The sequence below is a fragment of the Gymnogyps californianus genome, chromosome 5 (assembly GCF_018139145.2).
Source record: "Gymnogyps californianus isolate 813 chromosome 5, ASM1813914v2, whole genome shotgun sequence".
NCBI lineage: Eukaryota > Metazoa > Chordata > Aves > Accipitriformes > Cathartidae > Gymnogyps > Gymnogyps californianus.
In genome coordinates this window covers 47,860,759-47,884,778 of record NC_059475.1, presented here as the reverse complement: position 1 = coordinate 47,884,778, position 24,020 = coordinate 47,860,759, and the positions used below count along the sequence as shown (strand labels likewise).

The window sequence follows — 24,020 nt, the reverse complement described above, 5'->3', positions numbered from 1 at the left end:
TAAACCACATTTCTACACTTTAAACAAATATTTGTGAGCAACTTATCCAATTAATTCTCTCAACTCACTGAAGTGATTGCTCTACACAAAGAACAACATTAACAATCTTGGGAAACTTTATGGAGTGAAGGGACATCTTTTATTAGACCAAACTGGTACAGCTAGGAAAATGAAGTTCTAGGGACATACAAGCCCTTTCTTCACATCCCAAAGGGGGAAAAAAAAAATTAGTTTACTACAGCTTTCAAGAAGAAAACCCCGTTTCCCCAAAAGCTTGCTGGCATTCATCTGCTAGGTGGGCTAATAAAAGTTATTATCACCGTACAAATCCTACTTTGATCTTTAGGACATCACAGCTACAACAGAAATAACACTATTCCCCTCAGTTACTGTGTTAGCTCAAGTAGCAAAAGAAAGTGCAGTTACAGCTAAAATTCCAGTCCTGTTATGACCTGGAGGTGTCCCATGGCAGAATCTCAGCTTTTTTGTTTGTTTACTTGATTTGGTTAGAGCCAAGGAAGTACTATACACACAAAACTGTTAGAAGAGTATTTGCACGGTCAGATACTCAAAATAGGTAAACAGAATTGTGTTACTATTCATTTTTACTTGCCAACTATAGGCCCCAGGATATGATTTGCAGAAGTACTGAGCATTCACAGCTGCAACTTAAAACAACAGGAGCTATCCTTGAAAACATGAAATACCATGCCGTACTAAAACAATTTCTCAAAACCAATTTAATAAGGATAATAAATTTGTCCCCAATCCATGGAAACTCTTGACTTTAAAATTTCTGATCCCTAATAATGATCTTCCAATATATTTGTGTGCTTTGGTGGTGACAATAGAGATGGAGATACACTGTCAACAGATGAGGGCTTGGCTCACTAGAGTAATGATAAGCTTATAACCTTGTGAACATCAGTACATAATAATCCTGAAGCATTACTCAATCTATAATGTCATATTAATAATTCACAAGCAAGAGCAAACTTTGCCCCAAACATCTGATAATCTCCATAAAGAGATAAACTAGACTGTAACAACAGATAGTAGCATTGCATCAATATGCAAAGAGAGTGGAACTCAACAGTGCTCTGTGATGTCTCAAAGAATGACCTCACCTCATGCTCCTGAGTCAATAATGATGGCAACAGCACAGTAGGTATGAGACTGAACCCTAATGTTGAATCAATAATCACTATGCCGGGTCATGGCCCTGCATCAATCTGAGATAGTTTTGCATTATGATGTTGCAACAACTTGCATGATACTGCAAGGTCACCTTGCATCAGTTCAGTGGTACTATGCCATGATGTTGCATGAATATACAGAGATACTTCCCTGTGACAGCAACTGAGCATAGAGGGATGCTAAATTTTGACATGACCATCACAGAGTCATCATGCATGATATTAATGTTGATGAGTGGTGACTCATATGTCACAATGCCACTTAATTTTCTCTTTGCAGGACAAATTCAGGTGAGTGCGAGTCCTAACTAGGCAAAGTTTTGCTAAAACCAGCAAAGGCACCCCTTTACCCAAGACTGTCCTTCCACATTTTCACTCCAACCTGCATGGACAGCAGGTACTTTGTTCTAGTACACTTTTTATCTGCTCAGCCATTTGACTGAATATGACTGACCTCACTACAACCCGTGGAGAGTAACAAGATTCAAAAGGAAACCACTGTGACAGGGAAATGGCCCAATTATGCTGAGCCTAGCTTTTTCCCTGGCAAAACAGATTCAAAGCATAACACATCAAGACACAGAAGGAAGCAGGCACCCAGTGATTGCTGTCGAAGGAGGACAACAAAAAGATGGCAATTATTTTAATCATCTTCCAAGAGGTGGCAATAATGTTTCTTATAATTGCAAAGAGAAGCAGAAATGTCAATAGTTCCAACCAGCCTTTCTTTCTGAATGGAGCCTGAATCAGCTTTTCATTTAGGCTATTGAAGCATCAACTATTTCCCATTAAACTATACTTGGGTCAGTCTGCTTTGGTCACACTCAGCTTAGATTGCAGTTGAGAGTGATAATTACCGTAAATTCACATCACTTTCCTGGGGTGAATTTCTTTCAATTTGTTGATAGTATTTCCCCATGTATGTTTCCCTATATTTCCCTATTATTGCTACAGTGATGATTGCTGTTGAAGTAGGTTTTTCTGTTCTCCATTCCATGGGTTTTTATCTTTAAACATAACAGAGGTTTATTTATACCAATATAATAAAATATAAGAACAGGGTTGTTTTTAAACAAATACAGAAACAGCCCAGTAACACTAAATGACAGATGGCACAGCAATTACTAGTTCTTTTGTCCTCATTTTCAATGGCACCTAGTGAACAACCCAAGGTGGCAACAGACCTTGTACTCCTCTGCCTCTACTCTGTGCGTGTACTGGGCAGGAATAGGGGTCTTCTCTCTAAAATCTCAGTTTGAAACTGGCAGGGAAGCTAGTCATATATGTTTTGAGGAATACTCAGCAGAAGAATAAAATATAGCAGTGAGGAAGAATGTATCTCTGTGCAATACTCTGCCTCAGGCTGGACACGGGAGCTTCACCGAAAGGTTTGTGCACAATATAAGCGCTCCAGCCCCTCTCATGTCACATACAAGGCTCTTCCATAAAGGATTCCAGGATCAGTAAATATCCTCCCTTCTATCATTTACACAACTGCTGTGGCATTACAGGTGGACTGATCCAAAAAGCTGATATAATACAAGTGTATGTAATTGAGTTGGCACACAACAGTGAATTTTAAACAGAGTTTGTCTCAGTCTCCCAGTATTGTGTGTAACCTGTTCTGAAGTTCCCAGCACATCACTTCATATGTCATTTTGACAGTTCAGTGTATCCCACCCTGAGTGCTTGACCTGAAAATGTAGATATGTTTCAGATGAAACAGAAGGTTAATTACAAAGGCTGAAGCCATTAATGAAGGCTATCAATCATTAATCAGTTGGCCCACTATTCTCTTTTCCCATATCCAGAAGTATTTATAAGCCAGTGACAGGTTTTTAGGGCTGATGACATCTCTTAGCAACTGTATTACTGTGGTTATATGATTAGACCCCACAAGCAAAGTAGGAAAACATCAAACACACTTTTAGACAGGAGACTTCTAATGAAAAATTCAAGGTGATGGAAGACAGAAGATGAAACTACTTCCCACCTCCAAAACCTTCCTGACCAGTGCATTGCAGCGGGCTCTGGTCTTGCATCTGAGTCACTGAGTGTTGCTGGTAATGAAGCACTGAACCATGAGGCACAGAAGGTTTTTATGTACGGTCTGCATTTTTTATGAAGAAAAGTTACAGCAACACCTGATAAATTTTGAAGTAAATATATCAGTCAAAGCAATATATGCATCCTAAGACATAAAGGACCTGCCAGGTGCTTGCCACAGACAGATATTTTTGAATAATCATAGACAACTTTGAAAGATGTCAGAATATTAGCAGGGAAAATTATGTTCAGAAAAGGAAAGCAGAGCTCCTATTAATTGTCCTCACATATGTGAAATTTATTTCCCTTGCAAAATAAATCCATCATTGAAGAAAAATGTTTAATTAAGAAATATTAATAGAAACATGCCTTTTCAACAATTTATATTAAGATTTTATTACCATGTTAAAGATGAAAGCCTACTCAGTTGTGAAATCATCAGTTATACAAAGTGGTAAAATCCTCATCACTTGCTAACTGCAGAGTAAGGGAAAAAGACTTGGGAAATGCAACACAAAATCTGTCTTGAGAGGAAATTATTATCTTGGTCTTTTCCTACTCCAGCATTCTTCATTACTGCTAGATGCACAGTATCTTTCAGTTGCCATTTTTCAAAACTTCAGAATGCTTTTCATCTTATTTGGATTATTGTTTGCAGCATTATAGATAAATTTTAAATTCTAACTTGAATGATTATAAGGTTGTTATATAACATCACATACTGTAGTAGCCATTTTCTGATAAACTGGTATACAATATTGTCATGAATTGGCAAAATGACATCATATTCCTCCCCCGGAGGTCATTAAAAAATAATCTAAGCCTACCTAATCAAAAAACCCTATTGAATGGGCATTATTAAGCTTTCTACTTCAGAAAATGTCCGTTCCTTTTTGCATCAGAAATCTAGAGAAAAAAACCTTTATCTTTAATAATACTCTGCATGTTCTGATCTTCAGCTTTCATCCTCAGGAGACAACTTTCCCTGAGGTAATTCCACTGCTTGATTGTTCAGTGTAGCCTGTAGACCATTATCCAAGGCAAACGCTTAGAGAAATTTTACAGAAGATACCCAACCATCATATTAATCTTATATCCCTTTTTATCCTACCTTCCACTTTGCATAAGTTATTGCTTGCATATACTTTTCTGCTGACCTTTGGCACTGTTTTACACCTTAATTCCTCTTTGTATAAAGTTTCAAGAAGGCCTGGACCATTTTAGGTATTAACTTGCACTTCCTGGCAGATCTTTGAGGAATGCCCATTTCATCCTCATTCCAAATGGACCATACTGTCCCCTTGCCCCCATATTTTGAAGACTATACTCCCTTCATCTATACTAATTTATATTTCTCCTTGGTTTGGCACCCCTTCAATGATGCCACCTATCATGTCAATGAGCTCCCAAGGTCTGAAGGAATCCCCCAGCACTCCAAACGTGGGGGCAGAAACTGACAATATGCTTGCACACACAGTTCTAGAAAGAGTACACTACGTTCAGAAGCATGGGCTAAATGATATGGTATGCTTCTTCATGCTGGTCTTATCCAAGCTTAGGTAATTCTGTCAGTCAAACATAAAGAACATAAATAACAGACAAATCCAACAACAAAAACTACCAGGGTTGTTAGTGAGACATTATCATTACAAACCTTCAGACCTAATATTGATCTCAGGGAAAATTCTCAAAAGAACAGTCTGTTTCTATCAAGAGTAATCAAAGTGCTTTCAGAAAATTCAGACAACAGAGTTGTTCATATTAATACAATAAAGTACCCTTTTACCTTCAAACAGTAGTCCTTCCATACTTTGAAAATTAACTCCATGTCCTGTGAGGGTTTCTAGATTCTTTTAAAACACTAAAAGAGTATAGTTATATTCCATGGCTTCATCTAAATTTGCCTAAAATCTAAGAGTCAGTTTGCTGACATCCTTATAACCGCACATTTCCAAGCACACCATCCATACTCTATTAACAAACAGCTCTGACATGGGAAGGGAGGCAGGACGCACAGATCATAAGCAGCAGCACAAACCTGGCCAGCATGAGATGCAGCAATGAACCTTTGAAGACTAAATTTAATGTCTTTAAGGCAGACACCTTTAGCTATCTTGACCTATTTCCATTCTTGTTTTAAAAAAAGCACTTATAGATTCAAAGCACTCTAGTGTCAAATTTAGCCATGTCATATGGGCAGGCTCAGATTTACCAACAAAAGAATTAAAGGAGTTTTACCCTTCCATTTGCACAAAACTGTACTGCTAATGCTTGGTGGTGGCTTGGACCTGGCTGGCAGCCAAACTCCCACCCAGTCGCTTGCTCGCTCTTCTTCCTAGTTTGTCCTCCCTTCTGCTGAATAGGAGCAAGAAGGCTTGTGGGTCAAGATAAAGACAGGGAGATCACTTACCAATTACTGTTGTGGGCAAAACAGACTCAGCTTGGGGAAATTAATTTATTACCAGTTAATATATATTTATTTATTTACTGATTTGGTTTGCAGGAAACAAAAAGACAAACATTAAAACATAGGGAAAACACCTCTCTTCCCCCTTTCCCGGCTCAACTTCACTCCTCCACTGCAGAGTCCTCTCCTCCCGCCTTGCTATCGCTACAAGTTACACTCAGTTCCCTCTGAGGCAACAAATGCGTAAGGGGAGGAGGCAGGGGTTACAGTCAGTACACAGCAGTTTCTCTCTGCTGCTCCTTCCTTCTTACACTTTGCCTCTGCTCCAGCGTGGACTCTCTCCAGGCCAGTTCCTTTGGGAATATCTATCTGCTCCAGCATGGGGTCTTCCACAGGCTGGAATGGATATCTGCTCTGCCATGGAGCACCTCCTCCTTTCTTCTCTCACCTTGGTGTTACCTCTGCTGTTTATCACCCTTTTCCCTCCCCACCTCTTCTTGGCATTTTCTGCTCTTTCTTGAATATGCTTTCACAGATGCCACTGGCTTGGCTGATGCACTCAGCTGTGTCCTGCGGTGAGTCCATTTTGGAGCCAGCTGAGTCTGGCACGGGGTAGTCCCTGGTCTTGTCCCACAGAGGCAAGCCTGCAGCCGCCACCCATTTACACCCAATACATGGTTTTACATATATATGATACAATACATGATATGATACAATCAGATGGCTGCACAGCCCCCTCTCTTGCTTCTCCCACTGGCGTTTAAACAAGCTGCATTCACATCTGTGAATACACCACATTCGCAACAGATTAATTTACTTTTGCAGAGTTCTGCCCACTTATGCTAGAATTTGTTATGCTTCCTGTCATCTCTGGACCTAATTTATACAACCAAGACAGTGCAGTTTGACAGTGAAGCGGACCACAGGCTCTTTAGTCCAGGCAACACAAACCAAAAGTCCCAAATTATGCAGGGAGTAATTTTCTTTGTTGTCATTTTAAGCAAGTGACAAGAGCAACTATTCTCCCTTTCACTCTTCCACTTGGCAAAAATATACTTCAAGTGAAGACAGGCAATGCCACTAGGCATCACGCTTGATAAAGACAGAAAGCAACAATCCCACCAGAGAGCACAGCCCTGCAGATGAACTCATCCTGCCCCGTATTTGCCTGGTTTCAGGAACTTACCACCTATTCCAATAGGCAGGAAGCACAAAGAATTTGTTCTAGTTGCACTGCAGTCCAAAAACCACATCAACATTAAAAATTAATGACGTCTTAAAAAGCACTGAACAATGCTCAGCAGATAAAGCTTTGAGCTCTTCGACTAGCTCACATGCATTCTTCAGACCTAGCCTTGCCCGGGTGATACGAGTGACCTCCCAACCCCCAAAACACTTACTGAATCAGCGGTTCTGGGAAAGGAGCAACGCAACTCATCCTCCCAGGAAAAGGGTGGCTTTTGACACAGGACTGCAAATATGAAAGGCAAGAAGCTTCTGTAAGAAGCTAAATTAATTTCTTTCTTTGACGTCCAAGGAACCAGCCACCTTCATGGGTAGCTCCAAATCAGGAACTTCTTTCAGTGAGCACTGGGGAACATGCATCATGAACCAAATTCTAGCACAATTCCATGAATGCTAATGAAGGGATTGTGTACTCATAATACCTCTGTGGAAATAAAAATTTGCCTCAACAATAACCACCTTGATATATTTAAAAGTCATTTAAAAAACTAGAATTTGCCACTTTTGCTCAAGACATTGTTTTATTCAAAGAAGAAAGAAATGAGAATCAGGCACCATGTACATCTCACTGTAGCAGTATCAAGAAGTCTACTGGATTATCACCACTTTGGCCACAATGATGTGTGTCAGATTAAGACCAGGAGTTATGCAGAGAACAATACTGAAAGCACTATGCAATACGTAAATGAAGTGGGCAAAAGAGCTCACATTCCTCTTTTTTGCCTATTTCTATATTTTTAAAGGCAAATACTCCTTCTCTGTGCCTCTATAAAGCTCTCATTTTCCTAGATGTTACTTCTTTTCACAGCCAGTTTTGTAACGTAAGTTTTTCATTAAGGAAATTAAATGAGTCTGCTAACCAGACTCTCTTGTGAGAGGAAGGGGATAGGAGTAGAGCAAGCAGGAAATGCATTGTGCAACTGATCAAGGGATGTTAAGACATGGCCGAAGTAGATCAATATTGGGTGCAGTGCTTCAAAATTGTGTGCAATAAGGTATTACCCTCTGTCCCCAAAGAGCAGCAACCATCCTTCAGTGCAGCTGCTCACATTACAAGTGATGTCTTTTCAATTATCTCAAAGGCCAGATTTACCATTCTCTATTCACGAGTTCACAAGCCCATTAATAACCATCTTGGGAATCACTGCAAGGCTCCAGACTACATATCACACGATGTCCTCTCTGATGCAGGTTTTAGACTGAGCCAATGTGTCATCTAATGTGTCAAAATGCTTATTTCCTAGACTGACAATAGGAAACCAGAGGACAGGCCCTCTCCCTCTGTTGTGGTTTAACCCCAGTCAGCAACTAAGCACCACGCAGCCGCTTCCTCCTCCCCCTCCCAGTGGGGTGAGGAGGAGGAAAGGGAAAAAAAGTAAAACTCGTGGGTTGAGATAAAAGCAGTTTAATAACTAAAGTAAAATATAATACTAACAATAGTAATAATGAAATATAATAATAATAATAGTAATGAAAAGGAATATAACAAAAAAAAAAGGAGGGGGGGGAGAAAAAAAAAAAACAGTGATGCACAATGCAATTGCTCACCACCCGCTGACCGATGCCAGAGCCGTGACCCGCCCCTCCCGGCCAACTCCCCCCTGTTTATATACTGGGCATGACGTTCCATGGTATGGAATACCCCTTTGGCTAGTTCAGGTCAGCTGCCCTGGCTATGCTCCCTCCCAGCTTCTTGCACACCTGCTTGCTGGCAGAGCATGGGAAACTGAAAAGTCCTTGGCTTGAGATAAGCGCTACTTAGCAACAACTAAAACATCAGAGTGTTATCATCAACATCATTCTCACACTAAATCCAATACACAGCACTGTACCAGCTACTAAGAAGAGAGTTAACTCTGTCCCAGCCGAAATCAGGACACCCTCCTAACCCAGCATTATCATTTAATACCAGCTGCCACCGAAAGCTGGAAAAATATGAGTGTTCAGAGAAAAACAATTACATACACAAAGTGTTGAAGTTATGATGAACACCACCACGTTAGAAGGGAACTTAAAACCTTTGGTTGAGAATGCATCCTTTAAACTGATCACACTACTGCTGTAAAAGAATTTTGAAACAAATGTGATTGGATGACATCTGTGTGCAGATGCACTGAGCTGGGTCTACACAGTCAACCAAGCTCAGAACCGAATATATGGTACAAAGATACCCAGCGCAGCTTGCAAAGACCCAACTTGGGTCTACAACAAAGTAGCAATGCTTATCTGGCTCTGCAGCTGAGTGAATAAATCCTCCTGAACATAGCTGAACATTCAGGTGCAGCAGCAGTGAAACCTGCCTGCAGCTGCAACTTGTGGACTTGTATGTTTGAATTTGCATTAGCCTGGGATAGCTTCATGATGTCCCATTGTGCTACACAGATAGCCCAGAAGAGCCTGGGGGGGTTGCAGGTGGAGTTGCTGACACAAAGCACAGGCAATACAATTCTCTGTAAATGCAGTTGACAGATAAACATCAAAAACAGAGAGGAGCTGAAGGACAATATTGGCACAAAACAAATGGAGGTTAAACTGACATATATGAATACATATAGATTGGAAAATAAGTTAAACTTTAAAATTGTAGGAAAGATTTGGTTTTAGAACAGCATTTTAAGAGAAATTGTAGAAGCAGAAAACCAGAAAGGATGAGGTAGATCTGACACAGCCAGAAAAGAGGAAGCAATGGTGCAATTGCCTATAGGGGTAGGGGACTGGACTTGATGACCTAGATAGTCCCCTCCCTGTCCTGTGTTCCTAAATTAAGATGCATAGACAGCAACTCTGAAAACCCCATCCATTTGTGAAGCTCCAAAATTAAACAGTGATTTTTCCATCAGAAAGCGAGCACGTTTGTTACACAGGAAAAATTCTGATTAGAACACAAACCAATGAAGATTTTTAAATCAGTTTCAAGCAAAACAGTTTTCTAACACGTAAGATAGTCTGAACTATATGCCTTTTTCCTATAGACGCCAATCAAAATGGAGTTCATCTCATTTGAAAAAATTAAGGTAATTAACATTAACCATTGTAGGAGGACTATATTTAATTGGGCTCCCTGTAAGGTAAGATTTAAAGAAATATAAATGAGAAACCACAACCTCCTTCCCTTCTCCACAGAAACACAGAGGAGAGAAGACAAGAACACAGTGCAAGGGCACAACAGTAAGAACTACATTTCTGCATTAAAAGAAACAGAGAAGACTTGGACATATAAGTTCTTCAAAGTGATAAATACAAGAAGAAAATTATCCAGTCTCACAACCGGACAGGATCCGTACAGTTAGATTTTGACACATCACAAGAAAATCCTTTCAGTGTAACAGAACAGTGTAACAAATTCCTCTTGTAAAACCCTCCTGAAACTGTAAGGGTGCAAAATCAAGTCTTAGCAGTGATTGAATGCAATAGTTCTGTAAAACTGTTATCTGCAGAAAGGTGCTGACAATCCCACACTCTCCAGGATGTTGGATGCTGCGGAGTATAAGCTTATACACTCAACATGATCAGACTTCCTTCTTGAAATGACCCTTCCTGCCCAACTCTTCAGTACACTGATACAACACCGCCCAGAAAACAGCACCCAAAGGGAACCCCTACCTCTCATTGATACCCCCCTAGTTGCATAGCTTAAAATACCTTTCAGCAAGTCCGAATTTTTTCCACATGGTGCCCAGCTCATTATACAAGCAAATCCAGTGGCTACTGTTGAAAGGTTGTATTAACCTCTCTGTTCTGTTGTGGAGATACATTTACTTCAATCTGCAATGCTGCAGCATGTGTTGCCAACCTGAATTATACCAAAAGATCATTGCCCATTGAGGGCCTAGTCTCTCTAAATATATTTGGGACACAATATGCCATCTATGAAAGGATAATGTGCAGATAACAAGAATGTTGATAAAAATTGTTTTAGCAATGCACCCAAAGACGCAGACTAGATCCTTTCCCCTTAGACAAGTGGGAAATGCCTGCAAAGTTAGAGGATCTCATTCCTATCACTAGTTAAAATAATATACTAGAAGCATGACATGGTTCCCCACAGAACTGATTAATCCCTCCATCTCTTTAAAGCTGAGCAGCATCATACTAAAGGGTTTTACATGATTCAAAACCTGAAATCCTGTATGTGGTACTGGCTTTCAGATGAGCTTGTCTAAAAATAATAGAATAAGAGAGACATGATAAGATAGCAAAGGAAGCCTGAGTCAGAGATACTTTTCTTTGTCATGCTTAATGATTTCTATTACCCAGCTTCCAGAAACCACACTCCTGACATTAGTAATTGACAATAGAGAATAAGCTAAAACAGGGGCTGTGTGCACTGAAAGTAAATTTGGACAGTCAGAGCTAGTAATATACTTGGTTATCAGGTATAGGCAAAAACATGCTCAGCTGATGCTTTACACTGGCCCAAATTATACCAGTTGTATGAGGCAGTCAGTTTCTTTCTGTAGGCTGCAAATTGCTTAAACAAAGCACCAGGAATTTAAATGTAGGAGAAAAAAAGATATGCCAAGATATATAAGAGAGCTTGCACACTACATAAGCTTTACTTCAATTGGGTTTCAGACTGTGTGTTTGCCATCTCCCCCATCCCACTTCTTTTACATAAGGAGATGGAAGAGAAAAATGCCTGTATCGTGTATTTAACATAAAAGCCTTTCAAACCAGCAGGAAGCCTTCAGTTCAATCATGCTTTATGTACTGAAAGGTTAACTAACAGGAGAGGCTTATTAGCACAAATAATACCACTTCAGCCTTGTTCCTAACAACACACAAGCTAAGCAAGTTCAGGCCCCATCGGCATTTAAATGGAGAGAAAAAACAAGCAACAACAACAAAACCACCACGCACCACCTGCTGCTTTAAAATTGGTCCTCAGATGTCGTGGGCAATAGCAGGAGATGTCGGCACCAGCAGCTTTCCAAGGGCATTACCCTCCCCTAGCTGTTGGTATTGAACCACTCTCTCAGGTTGGAGAAGGAAGCACCGTGAAGCCTTCAGATTTAAGAAAAGATGAACATTCAGAGCCAGCAAGCTCCAATTCTGAGGCAGTGGCTCTAGTTACATCATTTAATCTCTAAGGCCTCAATTTTCTCATTCTATAAGGATGTTCATGTGTATCTTTCAAAGAGATATTGTGATGTATTGTGACTGTATAGCTGTTTTAAAGTTAAATGCATATGTATGTTTTAGGCATTATAATAACTGTTAAGGCAATGTTTCTGAGTAAGAACTGTGCCCCTTTCTTGAAAATTTATGGTCAGAGAAACTCAAAAGAACTTGGATGTTAGAGTTCTAGCCAAACTCCAGTTCAGTGCACTTTCTCCTCAAAATTGTCTCTGCAATGTCCTGGTAGAATAGGAAAAGGCAGCATTTCCTTTCATTTCCCATGTGAAACTGTGCAGGAGTAGTCTTTTATGTTCTCTAGAACAGTTGATTTTCATCTCAGAGTCAGCTGCATATCAGTGATCAAGTTATCTTTTCCCTGCACTGAGTTTTGAAATCCTCTAAAATTAAAGTCATAGCGCAAACAACATGTAACTTTGTTTGGATTAGATCAAGTTTATATTTTTCTAGTAAGATTCAATAATATGTTCCTGTTTAAGATGTTCTTCCTAGAGGCTTAATAGAGAAACAATTCATTTCACTGTAGCTGATGTAGTACCAAACAGTTGTTAACCTTTCACAAGAAGGTTACATCAGATACCAAGCTGGGGTAAATTAAACTGACAATTGCCCTTGTTTAATTGCTTTTGAGTACTACTCAGTATGTCTGAATGTGCAGTGAGTTATTATCGTACCCTGCTGCTATCCATTAACACGAAGATCAAGAATTCTAGTTTACTTTTTTGATGCAACCATAGAGAAGGTGATAAAGGCTTTAATTACAAACAGATTTAATTTAGAAGCTATTAGTGCAATTTATCCAAGCATACAGAAGTAAGACAGGTTGGTCTGAACAAGCTTGTAAGTTTCGTACTTCTTGTGAAGGACAAAAATCTGTATTGCCAATTGTTACAGTCTACAAATATAGAAGATTTTAGTCTCTTCCAGAATGAACACTAAAACCCTCACACTTATGTCCTTCAGGTTTTGGTTATTTCAAGAAAAGAACTTCACTGGAGATTGTCTGCGTTTCTTTCTTTGACCCAGCCAGAAAAAAAACCCCACACTACTTCACTCCTTTGCATTCAGAAGAAAAATATTAAGAAGCAAAATCTAAATTTTCTCAGCATCAAAAAAGTCCCAGTATTTCCTTGTTCACTCACTCACTGACAAGACTGTGTGACAAAATGTAAAAATCCCAATTATTAGTTCTGAAATATGAAGAGGAAGTACTGCAAAACAGTAAAGGCAATTCAGCTCAAGTTTTACTGAAATTATGATATATAATATAGCCCTAGATGATGTATTCTACATAAACATTACAGTCACAGGAGAGAGTAAAATAAATATTAAGCAAAACATAGTATTTGTTTATACAGTGTACAAGAACAAGCAATAACATAACATTTATTGCCATACAGGGTGTTTGGATAGATACTGTGAGATACTCTGAGATTTGATCATTTAACACCTAATAGCAATTCATAGAACCACAACAAATCCTAAGACAAACCTTGACAAATTAAACAGGTTTCAAACTTCAGAATGTATTTTAAACAGAGGCTATATATTTAGGGATTAATCTCTCTCATAAGCAAGTCCATTAAGATTTTTGCTTCTAATTAGGAGCGTATGTTTTATTTCTGCACTTACACTGAAGTACTTGGGTCTGACTTTGCAAGATGTACAACACTAAAATGGGCAGGTGTGGATTCTGAAAAAATGCTGTTAATTCTGTCCACTATACCAAATCATGATCCTCTTAGTAGAAGTCTGCTTCCTTGATGATGCAGCAAAGCGCTCTTTTAAATCAGCAAAGGTAGTATATTTAGTTACCCATATCTTTAAGCCAGGTTTCACAAAATTACCCATGTAACTTCCCATTGATTCTTCCTCTGTTTCCTCCAATTCTTAATTTTCACTCTCCGTTGTCCAGCTGAACTCAGCTGTTCTGTACAGCTGAAGCCCCAAGATTATTTTCAGATTTGTGACTCTAATCAGGCTAACTTGTGGTCCAACTGGCAATTTTACCATTCATGCTAACATTGCCCTACCAGCTCTTTCTTCCATATCTCTAATCAGCTTCACAACCTTCAATAACAACAGCGAAAGCACTAGGATCTACGCACAAACTGTCGCCGAGTGAGGAGTTAATGAATCCCTGTATCAAAGCACTGAGCTTCCATGCTGCCTGAATGGAGCTAGGGATCTAAAATCCATCATCTTTAGCCACAGGACATCAGCGTGCTATTTCCCACACCATTGCATTCAGCTACATACCTTCATTCATACACCTGGTACAGACACTGGCAACAAAGTAGAGACTGAAGCTTGAAAGGTTATTGAGATAACTTGATGGGGCATAGTGCCAAATTGTGCCAGCCATAAACAGGCACCCTGGGGTGAGATGTTCCTTAACTTTCAAAGTTTTAGTCTCAACTTGTGATGTCCTACCACAGGCTCTTTCCCGAGAGTTAGTAGATAAAAATAGATGGACCATTCCTATGCATAATGTGAACTAGTTCATATATATTAAAAATGGATTTGTAACCACCTTTTCAAAATAAAAACAGAAATAACAATAACACGTTTTAAAGCTGGTTTGAAAACCGAAGATCCATTTTCTTTCTTCAAATTAGTTTTCCTTTACTAATTCTTCTGTGCTCTAGGGAACAATAAATGCAGCATGCACAAACACATGGGACTTCGTAGGCCCAACGAGTTTAGAAAAGGACAGGAAAAGACAGGGCATTTTGGGACAGGATCCTTGAGTGTTTAGATAGAACGCTTCCATTAAAAAAAAATTTAAAAAAAAAATCAGGATCTTTGGCAGTTTTACACTAGCTGACAAAACAGCCACTGACATGCATACCTCAAATTTGAGGCTCATTCAGATCTAGCCTCTCTCAGGCAAAATAACAATGCTGAAGTCTTATACGTTTGCCATGGGTTTTTATTCTATATACCTGACGTAACTGGCAAGCAGTTATCTTATGCTCTATTTTTTGTGTGGATGATCTGCATATAGTAGCCTCTTTGTACATTAAGTATTTTCAAAGTACTTGGTCAGGAACAGAGGCCCTCTTCCAGGTAAAGACTATACATGACAGGTTGACCCTCGCCAGGAACTAAGCACCCATCCAGCTGCTCATTCACTTACTCCTCCTCAGTGAGACAGGGGAGAAAATCAGAAGGGCAAGAGTGAGAAAACTTGTGGATTGAGATAAAGACAATTTAATAAGTGAAGCAAAGCCTCACTACTTCCCATCGGCAGCAGATGTTGAGCCGCTTCCTGGTAAGCGGGGCCTCAGCACACATAACTGTTACTTGGAAAGACACAGGCCATAACCACCAGCATCCTCTCTTCCTTTCCCTGCATTTTTATTGCTGAGCACAACATCTTATGGTATGGAATGTCCCTTTGGACAATTTGAGTTAGCGGTCCCAGCTGTGTTCCCTTCCAAATTCTGGGGCACCACCAGCCTACTCGCTGACTTCTGAATTTATTGAGGTTTATCTTTTAACTTACAAATTAGCCTTTAGGGTAATTTTACCATCCCCAGTCAAATATCTTCAATAATAAACCATGTGCACTAAGCATGTTGTGATAGACATGAAAAAAAGCCAATTGTAATATATATGAACTACCAAGAAATTCATCCCTTCAGCATGCACCACACCTTGTTACACAGAGACAGCAAATGGATTTGCATCTCTCAATGGAATGCCTGTTATGCCTTTGGATAGGCTTTTTGTGAAGGAAATATCTCTGTTATCCATACTACCAATACATTGGTCTTCTGCTCACTTTCTTAGCTTTTGGTACTTAAATTACACATTAATCTTATTTTTTTTCACCTATTTCCCCCCTTGTCCAGAGAAGCCAGAATTCTGGGCAGTTTTCTGTCCTCTTGCAACAAGTTCAAGTAATCTAAAAATTTACCAGACATTAACTAGAAATTACTTTTCCGTCTAAGGAAAAGTAGTAACTGACTGTATGCATGCTGTTAATCTGCTTCAATGTTGATTAACACAGATGCACTTAAATCATCTTGTTGTGATCAACATAAAGAAATGGAGTGCAATTAAGATGCAAGCCTCAGCTGAAGATGACTGCCATCCTAAGCAAAAAGGAAGACATGACTTACAACTAACATTTATTAATATAATTATAGAAAGGAGGCAAACACTTGTGATATCCTCAGAACCCATTTGCAATGCAATAGCTCAATACTTGTTAGAGTCTCCTAAGTTACCCATTGTTGCTAGCGGACAGTACTACCACCCCAATCCTCGTGCCAGCACTCTATCTGGCCCACACAGCTAAGCAGAAACCTACTCCATCGCACACAGTGGAGGTTCTGCTGGGGAGTCTAAGGGACTGAAAGAGTTAACGTCTGCCAATGTCCCAAAACCTTGTAGCAACCAAGGTACAGTCTGGTTACAAAGAGGGACATTAGCAAGAAGTTGGCTGGCATGGACACAGGGGGTGTGCCAGAGGGTATGCAGTCCTGTGTTCTGGCAGAACCAGCCTGGTAACCCACCATATATGGCCAGAGGCCACACAAACCTTATTTGAGGAGGGGGCTGGTAGCTCCTTGGAAAGTCCCTAAGACCACCACCCCAATAAGCCGCACATGCTCAGTAGGTGAAGAACCATCTGGAATACCACCGTATGTGTCAAGAACTGTCTAGAATGAACCCATATAAGTCTTCAAGAGGTGTGACTGGGGAGGGGGGCGGAGGTTGGACTATAAAAGGCACAATTGCAAAGAGCCAGTGTGTGTGTGCACCCACCACCGAGGAACTGAAGACTGAGGACCAATGGGACATCGCTGGATCCATGGTGGTGACTATCTTTGCTTATCTGCCTGAACGCTTGCTTAGTTTTCTCCTGCCACTTCCTGCCTCTCCTATCGCTCTGTTTCTCCGTGCTTGTTCAATAAAGAAAACAGCCTGATTGGCGGCATTTGACCTCATTTGTGTCTTAATCTCACTCTTGGGATCAGCACGAGCTTTCCCCAGTTCCGAAATCTAAACCGGAACCTGACAGGGAGGCAGGATACTTTTTAAGGTACTGCAGTGTATGTATATATATGTCACATCTTAAATGAGGACTATCTTGCCAATCCCCAGTTACCTTAAATAAAATGCAGCCTGAGTTATGTTAAAGGCATCCATAACTATTTAGTTGTAACTTCAAAAATGGACAAACCACAGCTACAAATGTTTATAAAAGATACAAATGAAGAAATGAAAGAGAGACTCTGCTGAATCTTCATATACTAACATTAAATCAGAACAGTTCACTCTGTCATTCAGCTCATTTGCCATCTTGCCTGGAAGGTTAACAGTCATGGTTTCAAGTCTTCATGCGTATGTTAATCCTTAGGTTGCACCTATTGAAGACAGTATATTTGGAAGTCTCTGCCAGAGACCTTATCCCTAACAGAAACCTACAATCAGATAGTTTTTATATCTTAATAATTACAGGAGACCTGCAGAGTACTCCCTCAGGTAGGTTGCTAGATTCTGTCTTGGTGGAAAATGTCTTTAGACAGTCTGTTCTTTTAGACCTTCTAAGGATCCAGACAATATCATCTTTTGCTGGAAAGCTCATGCCAATTCCCTCCCCTTACCAGTAGGCAGTCTAGCCGCTCTCATTCATTACTTGTTCACTTCCTCAGCTAAGTGTGTTACATAAGATGTTGTCTCCTATACCGAGCCAGACAGTAAACAATTTCTTGCTTCAACGAAGAAGCCTCTGCCCCACTTCACCTTTTGGTGATCCACTGGCGTGCTTCAATATAAAACATCTTTCACTGAATATATATTCCATACCAATCTGTAGGGGCTCATAATTTGTATAAACGTAATTAGGAGAAATGTACACAGTTCTTTACTGTTTCTTGAATGGAATGAGACATGATAGGCATTAAACACTTTGGAACTGATAATTGCTTACGGGACACTGATGCTTAACCACTTTTGGTATACTCCAAGAACTGTTTCAAACTCAAAGACTTACTCTATACTGGTTTAAAGCCTGGAAAGGCAAGAATAATAGCACTATTCTGAATGCACATGAAAGCAAACAAGATCAAGATGTGGAGTGAAATTATTTGTATTCACAAAAATTAAACTTGAACAAACTAAGAGTTCTATACAAGAATAAAAAAAGGAGGTCTAACGTGGTAAAACACACACTTTAAGAGAAAACTGTAACTATAAAGACAGTAAAGGCAGCTAAAAAAAGCAAAACACAATAGGAGACTGAAGCAGATCACCCACTTTTTTCATGGTTTATAGCCTCTATTGATAAACTGCTTGCAAAATAAAACAGGCTAGTCTTAAGGAAACCCTCTTATTTCTACTTTTTTGGGTACAAAAATGTAACCCTTTTAATGCCCACTCTGAATTTGGCCTAAGAAAGGCTGAAATATTTTGCATCAAGGCAATTTTGGTTATGGAAAAGTAAAAAACACAAACTGCTGTTAGATTTTGCCTCCATTTATTATCTCAGTCTAGCCCTTAAGATATTCAGTTCATCATACACCCTCTGTGGTCACCCTTCTCCTGATTCCAATTCTTCTGCTTCTTCTATATCTGCTCAGATGACATGGCACTGCAGTTTTGGAGGGAGTCTCCAGGACACTTTGTACAGAGGAGCCAGAATTGTCTCTACAACCATAAAACCCAAACACAGACTTTGGCCAATCACAGTATAACTGAACAAATTTGGCCGAATGTACACATACATTTTCTTCCATTTATACTAATTCAGCAATGCCATCTCTAACTCAGGGAAGACTTACTTTTTCTTATACTTATTGCTTAAGAATCAGAATGTTCTACATCAAATCCTGTAGCCTTCAGTTGCAGCCTGGTGCTAAGTGATGGATCCCCATTAGCTTGGGTCTACTTAGGCAAAACTCCTTCCAAAATCACTAACATTTTTGCCCAAACCTAGAATTTACTTTCTACAAGCAATTCAGAAACTGGACCAGTCTCACCAAACCATTCTGAACAGCCAGAGGAAAGATGACAGTTTACAATACACATCAAAATGAAAGACTGCAGAATAAACCAGCAGTGCACATGGATGGGCGATTTCTCTCTCCAGTCATGACAAGAATGATAACCATCATTACCTGCAGCTGTCTTTCTCTCCCCATTTGATCTCTATGAAGATTTTTGCATGTTGTAAATCACAAAATAGGTGTGGTAGTGTAAGGCAAATGAACATTTAGAAACATTCAACCACAAGTCATACAGGTAGTCTTTTAAGAATCCATTGTGGAAGAATTTTCTGGTACAGGTTTGGACTTGGTGCTTTGAATGAATTGTCAGGGGGAAAAAAAAAAAATCTCATAAGGAGGGATTTGATGCTATAACAACACACTCATTCCATGTGCTACAGTCTGTTCACAAAAATACCTCATGCTTCATATACGACATTGATCTGGATGGTATGCCATCCATTTTTGCAGGACTGCCAGTTTAGACTTCATTGTAAATCAGGAGAGAAAATAGTTTCAGAGGCTGTAATTTTTTGTCATATAAAACAGATGCCTTAGTCAATAAATTTCCACAATATCTGAAAGACTCATAATTAAAAAATGAATCCAAACAGAACAACCGTAAATTAAACAAGCAAATATGTAACTTGTTAATATGGTATTTTTTTTTACTTTAAATTTTACAAATAGAAAGAGATTATAATGAACACTGCAGAACATACATGATATTCAAAAAGCAGGCAAACTATTAAAAAGTCTCCTTAGCAGAGTATGAGCCACTTTTACAATCTTTAAGATAGTATCGGATCTTCATAAACCATAGCCTATACTATGACTTTTGGATTAAATTTTAGTTTAGTGATGCGCATTAGAAAATAATGATCACCAGATGGCTTTTGTCACTTGTTATCACCAACAGAACACCCAGGGAAGTGTGAGGAGGTTAGAATCCAGTAAATAGCATGCAAAATAAAGTCTGTGACTGGAATATCCAGAAAGGCCCCAGAAGAAGAGGCCTCCCCAATATTCATCCCGGAAAATCCCTGTCACTTTTATTATTAGTATTATTAAATGTAATTGCTCCTGAAAATGTCAAGTTGCTAAATATACATAAAGTCTTCCCTGTTTTAATACCTATTTTCTCTTTCTCCTACAATTTGCTTTATGGTTTAAGTATTTGTGTTTTTAAAACTTTATTTTATTATCAATTTAATCTGCTTTCATAGCTCTGATCTACAAATTTATTTCTACCATATTTCTATCATAATTTGATCCATGATGCCTTGTTTCTCTTGACACTTGAAAATGGCTAAATGGAAGGACAAGGTTTTGAAGAAAGGAAGACGGACAGAGTCTTTGAACGTGACAGCACAAAGCATGTGGTAGTTTTCAGTCAGTTACGAAAGATCTTGGTCTCATGGAAAGCTTGCATGCATTTTGCTAAGGAAGAGGTCCTATATGGTCTTGCATTTTACGTGTTATTTCAAGATGCACCTTTCGTTTCAGATTTCGACTTTTTCCAAAATAATCCTGATGTAAGCTCACTTCTATGACTTTGAACCATAAACCAGAGATAACAAAGTCTTGCAGACATTCAAGAAGCAAATAACACTTTAAGAGTTCCTCTTCAACTTTTCTATTGTGTATAACACCATGAGTCTCAGACTACATTCTTGTATTTGAACATTTAGGTAGAGTCAGTGACACATATGATGAACATTAATACCATACTCAGAAGAGCACAGCAGCATGCCTTTGCTCCTCATGAATGACTGGCAAATCCTCCTAATCCATCCTGACCACAAAAGAACAAGAGAAATTAAAGCTGAACTAGTTCTACATTTGCTGCTAGTGAACATCTTCAGGGATAAAATTGGCCAAACTACACAGGAAGCAGTCAACAGAACTTTTAGCATTAATATCAACCACAACTAATAGCTTTGATTTAGATATCTGAAATAATCTGAAACAAGCATCATGCCATTCGGATTATTTTGAACAAAATATATTGGGAGGAAGCAGAAAAACTTTCATTCCTTTCCTTTCTAAAACTGACTGGAAAGAGAAAGTAATGAACTTTTTTTTTTTTTTTTTTTAAATGAATGCTTACACCTCAGGTTCAATTTATTTCATTCGTTTCAATCTATGCACCAAAACTGGTTATAATGTTAAAAAAAAAAAAAAAAAATCACTCATTAAAAAGTTCAGTTGGACTAATTTTTAAGGGTAGAGTTGATAATATTTGAGACCAAGATAGAGAGAAAAAACTATGTGCCTTCATCATTAATGCTGAAAAGATTAATTGTGCAAGTTCTTATCTTAATGCAGGATTAAAGTTTTCTTTTTGGTACTTGTGTCCGTTTCCCCTTTTCCTTCACTGACTACCACAAAGAAGAGCATGACTTCCATTTTCTCTGTAACATCCCATTAGGCAGCCAAGAGCAACAAGATCCCATCTTAGACTTCTTTTTCTAAGACTGAACAAATTCATATCTCTGCACCTCTCATCACATGCCAGGCATACTGTTCTCCAGTTAACTGATAGCATTTTACACGTGTTGTATTATAACGTCTGAAGAATATACATTCTCTTGCTCAAACATATCCAACCACTTTTGCTTAATGTGAGTTACGGAATTCCAACCCAGTAAACTTAGCATTGTTCACTTTTACAAAGTCTTCTGGGGTTCTTTTGGTTTTGTTTTTAAGAAAGCAAGAAAAAGTGTTTTCCTTAAAAAAATGCCAGGATTTGATCTCACTTTCATTCTAGCACAAAACACAAACTAAATATTTGGATATATCACAAAAAGAGAGTAACCTGAACTGGTGACAATCTAATGGCTCAAGGCCATATTCTAACCCATTCAAATGAATCTGAATTTTACAATAAAATTAAAAATAAAACCACTTAAAATGCTGGCAATGAGTACTAGCCCTGACCCTTGTTTCAGAACCACCCTGCAACATATCGAGTGCTTCAACATGATTCTGAACATGGCAAACTCCAGCAGCAGATTAAGACCCTCAGTCATTCACATTAGGTCTGTTTTGGCCCCTGGCATTCTTTCTGTTTACTTATATCTTCAAGTTTCAACAACTCCCCAGCTCATTCAAAACCTGCAAATGTCCCATTTCCCTTCCACTATGAGTTAACGCATAAAACATTGGAAAAAATCTGAGCATTGAGTAACATGGCCAGCTTCTACCTCTAGTAAGCTTGGCTACTTTGTTTGCGAAGGAAAACAAAGCAAACAACCTCTCCTCCTCCCAAAGCATCACATAAAATAACAAACTCCAAAAGTTTCCAGTTCTAGTGTTCTCATTTTCTCAAACAATTCAACTCTCCCTAAAGCCACCTTCACTCAAGTTTCCCTATAATATTTGCTCTCACAAAAAAAGTCTATTTTCTTCTTGCAAAGCCACGTTGTGCTAACAACATCAAATTCTTATTCTTTTGAACTATCCTGCTAAAGCAAGGATCAGGTATATCAGCTTGAGGATCTGTTCAGTTCTCACTTAACTTTCTCAGTGAGGGAAAAAAAAAAAAACCCAAACCCTATCACTCCGTTTCATTCTTTTCCTTCTGAGAATAGTAATACTCTCAATATTCAGCTGTATTCAGGACTGTGCATGTGCCACAGTAGATTAACACTGCCACAAAATATTTCTACAATTTTGTAATAAATCCTACTGCTGCTGAATCTCATATGGCCTGTTTGTTTGTTCCTGCCCTGCCTTCCACTTTCTTCTGTTACCAAGACTTGGTTCCCTGTGCATCCCATTCAGTAATTCTACAAAATCCTAAAGAACTACCTAAGGCAGGTGAGTTTGATGAGTGCTGAAGATAAAGAAAGAGCAGAGTATGACACATGCTGTTTTAGAGTAATAGTTTTCTTCAAATGCATATTGAGTTAACAGAAACCCAGGTCTGGCATAGACATGGGCCTATACTCACTATGTGCAGCTGCAGAAAATCACCAAGCCCAGGGGCACTGTCAATCCGAACAAGAATGCCATCCTTCACTGTTGTGCTGAAGCCCACAGCAAGACGGTCTGTCCTTGTGCTTGGTCTGTCATTAGCTGGCCAGGTGTACAGGATGAGACCTCCACTCTTCCCAAATATATATGTGGCACCAGCTACAAAACAAAACCAAAGAAAAAAGTATTAGTTACCCATTTTATGTATTTATTTGCCAACTCTGGTAATAACGGTATGACTTCCGAGAGGAAAAATATAAGCAAACATATGCTTTCGTTAGTTAAAGGGGTGAAATTAATGCCTCCTGCTGGCGAGGCTACTGATAGCACACAGAGAAGGCTCCAGGAAAATTGAGTAGATGATGGAAATATATATTTCCAGACTCAACCAGGTAACAGAAGAGGACAACATGTAAACTGAAATCCTTGTACTCCGTGACAAATGACATTGTGAGCTGTCTTTGATATTGGAATTGATTCCATATGTGTTATAAGACACACATGAAATGGTGCTTTAGACTGCCCTCTCCAACTTCTCACATGTATGCTTCCTTCTAAAAAATTGCAAGTTTTCCTTCATAGAGCAATGGTTTTGGAATGCTAGACACTTTTTCTGATGGAAGGAGATATGAAGGTGAAACAGCTTTTTATCAGACAAAACATATCTGTTCTTTCACCATTAGACTCGGTAACAAACAATGTAATTTCCTCCTTATGGAAAGTTCATCCTTCAGATGAGCATGGACTCAAGACTCACAAACACTTCCAGAGAGTAATCTAAATGTACATGTGTGTTATTCAGAACATCCTCATCTTCCTACACACATCACAGCAGGGGAACTACAAACAAACAAGCAAGCTTCCTCTTAAAGTATAAATCACTCAAGAAATTTCTCTGTATACAACCTGATGAAGTACATTTTATTAGTTCCTAAATAAAGACAAGCAGCATTTAAGATAAAGGTAAGTGAAGAGCTTACCAAGAATGAATCATTTCATTAGTGCTAATATCCC

At 39.0% G+C, this 24,020-nt stretch overlaps 1 protein-coding gene across 7 annotated transcripts in view; it reads right to left on the bottom strand.

Annotated features, from left to right (window-relative positions):
- Positions 1-24,020, bottom strand: part of NRXN3 (neurexin 3) — a 988,734-nt gene that overhangs the window by 241,260 nt on the left and 723,454 nt on the right. For all 7 annotated transcript variants that reach the window (XM_050898472.1, XM_050898473.1, XM_050898470.1 and 4 more), the window contains one exon: positions 22,984-23,165. In XM_050898472.1, the coding sequence (XP_050754429.1) occupies positions 22,984-23,165 (182 nt within the window). The remainder of the gene's footprint in view (positions 1-22,983; positions 23,166-24,020) is intronic.